This window comes from Chenopodium quinoa, unplaced genomic scaffold (assembly GCF_001683475.1).
Source record: "Chenopodium quinoa cultivar QQ74 unplaced genomic scaffold, ASM168347v1, whole genome shotgun sequence".
NCBI lineage: Eukaryota > Viridiplantae > Streptophyta > Magnoliopsida > Caryophyllales > Amaranthaceae > Chenopodium > Chenopodium quinoa.
Genome location: NW_018743979.1, coordinates 2,422,333 through 2,427,282, shown reverse-complemented (window position 1 = coordinate 2,427,282; position 4,950 = coordinate 2,422,333). Strand labels below are relative to the sequence as shown.

At 30.5% G+C, this 4,950-nt stretch overlaps 1 protein-coding gene across 1 annotated transcript; it reads left to right on the top strand.

Moving 5' to 3' along the window:
- Positions 1-979: 979 nt before the first annotated feature.
- On the top strand, positions 980-4,722 carry LOC110690011 (transcription factor bHLH61-like). Its single transcript, XM_021866835.1, has 4 exons — positions 980-1,836; positions 2,021-2,194; positions 4,012-4,179; positions 4,283-4,722. The coding sequence occupies exons 1-4, from the start codon at positions 1,153-1,155 to the stop codon at positions 4,367-4,369; spliced, it is 1,113 nt and encodes a 370-aa protein (XP_021722527.1). The 5' UTR covers positions 980-1,152; the 3' UTR covers positions 4,370-4,722.
- The last annotated feature ends 228 nt before the right edge of the window (positions 4,723-4,950 follow it).

Below are 4,950 nucleotides of genomic sequence, written 5' to 3'. Positions count from 1 at the left end.
TTGGTGTAACAGTGTTTGACAAACTTGCCAACTTTTACTATGTTTATTTAAGTAAAAAAATAAAAAAATTAATCCGTATTATGTTGATGATGATTGATGAATACATACCTTAATAATACTTAATAATGCATGCACATAAAATGAGCAAGTAATTTGATGATGAATACACCTCTTAAGCCTTAACTATACATAATGGTAATTATACATATCGAATAGCTATTGATCGAGTTTATATATATTCCATGCATATATTCAAATGCATGATATAATTATCTTAAAAAATGTTGTGAGAAGCTTAATAACTACAAGTATAACATAATAAGCATATTTGGATGTACATTATCTGATTATGTCATTTTGGTTGATGAGTGAAGAGTGATATAATAATATGTTATTTTGGTTTGAGATCAACTAAACAAGTATTTTATGCTCAAAGAACAAAATAATGTGTAGGTTGTTAAGATTTTAAATCTCATTGTCAATAGATTTTTTGAAATTAAATAATTGATCGGTTATTTAAGAATTTTAATGTTAAAAACTTTCTCACCAATAGATTTTTTTTTTAATGACATTTTGTTTGTGAAACATTAATAAGGTTTAAAGTCATTGTAAAGTAGTGTAGAAAATATAAGTAAATGTTAACCTTAGATTCATGGCTTTGTATATAATTTTTGACATATTTATATATGTTTCTTATTGTTTATACATTATTAATGCTATTTTCACAATAACTACATATTTTGTACTCCATACCATTTTAAGATGTTTATTAATTTTGTCTGATGAGTAGTCAAGCCTCAATCTTAATACAAAACGGTCCAAACTTTATTACTTTGTATGTTTTTTATTTTATTTTATTTTTTTGTTAAAAAAAACAACAAGAATTGAAAAATGACATCACCGTACCAAATTTATACGAAGTAATTAGAAACCAATTTGCTCAGACTCCCATTACTATCCCCTTTATAAATACATAGGCTTAGTTTATTGTTAAACAAACTAATGTGTCTTTTTTTTTTTGAAGAAACAAACTAATGTGTCTAATCATCCACATATAAATACTCAATCATAAACTCATACACCCATTTTACATACAATAACCCTCCACTTTTTCTACATTTTTAGAAACCAAAAAAATATAGAGAGAGAAAAATGGAGATGAATGAAGATGGCTTCTTAGAAGAATTATTAGCTCTAAGAAGAGAAGCATGGGAAACAAACCCATCATCAACAACCGTAGATCATCAAATCAACGGCTTCTTTTCATCATCCACTTGGCCATTCGACGGCCTAGATTCAACCACCACCTTATTACCCAACACCTCCACCACATCCTATGATTCCTTCTCTTCCTCCACCATTGACCACCACCCACCGCCACCCACCGCCGCCGCAACAACCACTGCCTTAGACTGTTCTTCCTTTTTCCTCCACCCTCTTTCCGCCCCATTTAACCCGACTTTCTCCGGGCCGGGCCCTGAGCCCGGCTACTCGATGTCGTCAATGATCGAGGCGGCGAATGATGACAATAATAATAATAAAAAAAAGACAAATATTCTTCCGTCATCATCATGCAAGGCGGAGCATTCTCTGTCCTCCGGTGAGCTTGAGTTTGAGGTACCCTCGCCTTCGCCTTCGGCGGCGACGGGGTTTAATGTGGGATTGTCCATGATTGATAGTAATAATAAGAGGGTTACTAGTAATGGTAATGTTAAGAGTAAAGTTAAGAAGGTTGAAGGACAACCTTCTAAGAATCTTATGGCTGAAAGGAGGAGAAGAAAGAGATTGAATGACCGTCTTTCCATGCTTAGATCCGTTGTTCCTAAGATTAGTAAGGTAATAAATTAATTTGCTTAGGCTCGTTCGGGTTATAATAGTCACGACAATAATGTAATTTGAATTAGTAATGCAAGAGTAAGATTTTTACGGATGTGATGAGAGTAATATGTTGATTAATTACTATACTACTATTAATTGATTGATTTGTAATGTGGATTAATTTGTTATATGTTTGGTGTAGATGGATAGAACATCTATACTTGGTGATACAATTGATTATATGAAGGAGCTATTAGAAAGGATTAACAAGTTGCAAGAAGAGATAGATGTGGGTTCTAACAATAATCAATTGAATGTTATGAGCATTTTCAAAGATGCCAAGCCAAATGATGTCCTTGTCAGGAACTCACCAAAGGTATCATTACAATTTGATTCTAATTTACAGTTTTTTCTCATATTATTTGCGTTTTATTTACTATGCTACTTTTATTGTCTTATACTTTTATATTTTTAGTTGACAAATTTCAAATTACTCTGTATAATTTTGTGCAATCTTGTTAAAATTATTTCAATAGTAATATATTTATATTAGTGCTAAGTTAATGTAATCTAGCTCCTATTTTCTTTAATAAATTAGATTTTTAGGGACGAAACAAATTAAGGGCGGTGAAGTCCGGACAAGGATAGGCATGAGTTGATAGGTTACTCGTATAACCCATTCGATTATATGGATCAAAACATCCCACTACTTAAGGGCATACCTAGATTTTGGGGCAAATTGGGATAGGGCATGAATTAATTAGGTTATTTATGAAGGCCCCAATCGATTATAGAGGTCAAAACATTCCACTACTTGTAATTAATTTATCTTGTGTAGGCCCCATTTAATTATATGAGTCAAAACATCCTATCACTTAGGAGCTAAACAAAATTTGGGGGTCAATCAACATGGGTCATTAGGTTACTTGTAGTCATGTAAGAGGGGCCCATTGAATTATATGGGTCATACCCCACGGGTTAAATAATCACCTAATTTTTTTCATATTTAAAATAATTCGTATTTATTCCAGTTGTAAATTGAATTTGAATAGCCCACTTTAAACTAATCATCAATCGATCAATAATAATTATATACTAAAAGGCACACTAGTAATGACACGTGTTATCTTTTAGTGTGTCTTTAGCATTTTTTTTTAAAAAAAAATTGATAGAGAATATTCTCAAAATATTTACTTCCAAAATTTAGAAAAAAAAAATCGTGAAATAATACCAACTTAGAGTCTTAGATATCTATTATCTAACCATAACTTGATATAAATTCCTATAAAAGTAATTACTTTTTAATATATAATGAATATTTATAGCAAAAAAATCATGAATATATATCTTTTCAACCTAACATAATTGGAGAATGAAAATTATCAAATGTGAAATAAAAAGGAAAAAGATATATGCAGCCTAATATAAGAAGCTAAAAGTGGAAAGAATAGACAATAAATAACCATTAATTACACCGATTTACTAGTAAATTGTCGATAAATTCCCAACTTAATACTAAAAAAAGATGTATATTAAATGCTTATGCATATATCATTAATTACACTAATTTGCACTTAATTTTGTTATACATTCCTAAACTAATACAGAGTACCAAATAAGGAGAGATGGTTAATGCTTATTTGTAACCCTAAGTGTTATATATAGCATTACCCTAAAAATAAATATGCCATCAGGGCTCAAAATAGAAGAAAGTTTGAATAATATTTTAAGTTGATTGATTTGGGATCAAATAAGAAATAGATTTTAATTTGGATCAAATTATTTTTTATATTTAAATATATAGTTTTAAATTGATACTCCATAACAAAGAGTAAAAAACCGTGCATGGCACGGGATCTAACCTAATATTTATAATTTTACAAGCTTTATCTTGGCATCATTCTTTGATTATTTTTAATAAGTGAATATGAAATGAACAAGTTGAAAATAAAAGATGTTTGACTCCCTATTCAACAAATCATAAGTTTAAAAACGATGCAAAACTATGTAACAAATCCTTCTAATCCCCCGATCTAGCTTGCATACGGAGTAAATATACAAATTATTTGGTTACTTCCTTTTAAAAGTTTGATCACGACTCGTCAGTTTTTGTATCATGTCTTTATCTCAATTTGACTCACAAATTGATCAAGTGAGCTCTATATAATTTTGAGAATGTTGTAATTCATGCAGTTTGATGTAGAGAGGAGAAACTTGGATACAAGGGTGGAGATTTGTTGTGCAGGGAAACCTGGACTTCTACTATCAACTGTAGCTACACTAGAAGCATTGGGTCTTGAAATACAACAATGTGTTATAAGTTGTTTTAATGATTTTTCACTACAAGCTTCATGCTGTGAGGTATAATTTTTGTAAATAGATTGATTCAATTCATACTAATTTTTTTATAATTTTTTCTAACTTTTTTAACAATGAATTCTCACTTTGGAAAAATTTTCTTTAGGAAATGGAACAAAAGTCGTTGATAAATTCAGAAGAAATAAAACAAGCATTGTTTAGAAATGCAGGGTATGGAGGAAGGTGCTTGTAGGTATTTTGCGAAGAGAGAAAAAGAAAATCTCTTCCTCAATTTTTTTTTTTTTTTTTTTTTTTTTTTTTTTTTTTTTCTAATATTTTCATTGAATAATTTGCAATATATTGACAAAAGAAAAACCTCCCACATGTATTGCTTTTTTTTTTTTCCAAAGAGTTACTCTTTGATGCTTGTTTCTCAAGTTTAGTGACATAAGAAAGATTTCTTGTACCATATCAAATGAAAGTATGCTTTAGTTTAGTCTTTTAATTACTTTGAAAATAATCTTGGGGATCGAAAAGCTTGCATGATTCATCAATTAATATTTGTAATTTTTCACCTACACCCCTATGTAGATAGTGTTGTCAACATCCCTCTTTCTCTTATAATGACGTAATTTCACTACTACATTTTTGACCTATTGCAACCCTCATTTCCGTTGCATTAGGCGTCAAAATCCGTGGCATTAGGCCTAATGCAACGACCATGTACCATGACATCTGAAGGCGTTGCAGTAGGTCTAATGCAACGACATATGACACCTAATGCTACGGCATCAATGATCCGTTGCATTAGATCAACACCTGATGCAACGGCAA

Bases quoted from the DNA above. Each gene is read 5' to 3' on its own strand.
- LOC110690011 (XM_021866835.1), top strand. From the start codon at position 1,153: ATGGAGATGAATGAAGATGGCTTCTTAGAAGAATTATTAGCTCTAAGA. The intron at 1,837-2,020 runs GTAATAAATTAA...TGTTTGGTGTAG, and splicing joins TTGTTCCTAAGATTAGTAAG to ATGGATAGAACATCTATACT. The intron at 2,195-4,011 runs GTATCATTACAA...TAATTCATGCAG, and splicing joins TTGTCAGGAACTCACCAAAG to TTTGATGTAGAGAGGAGAAA.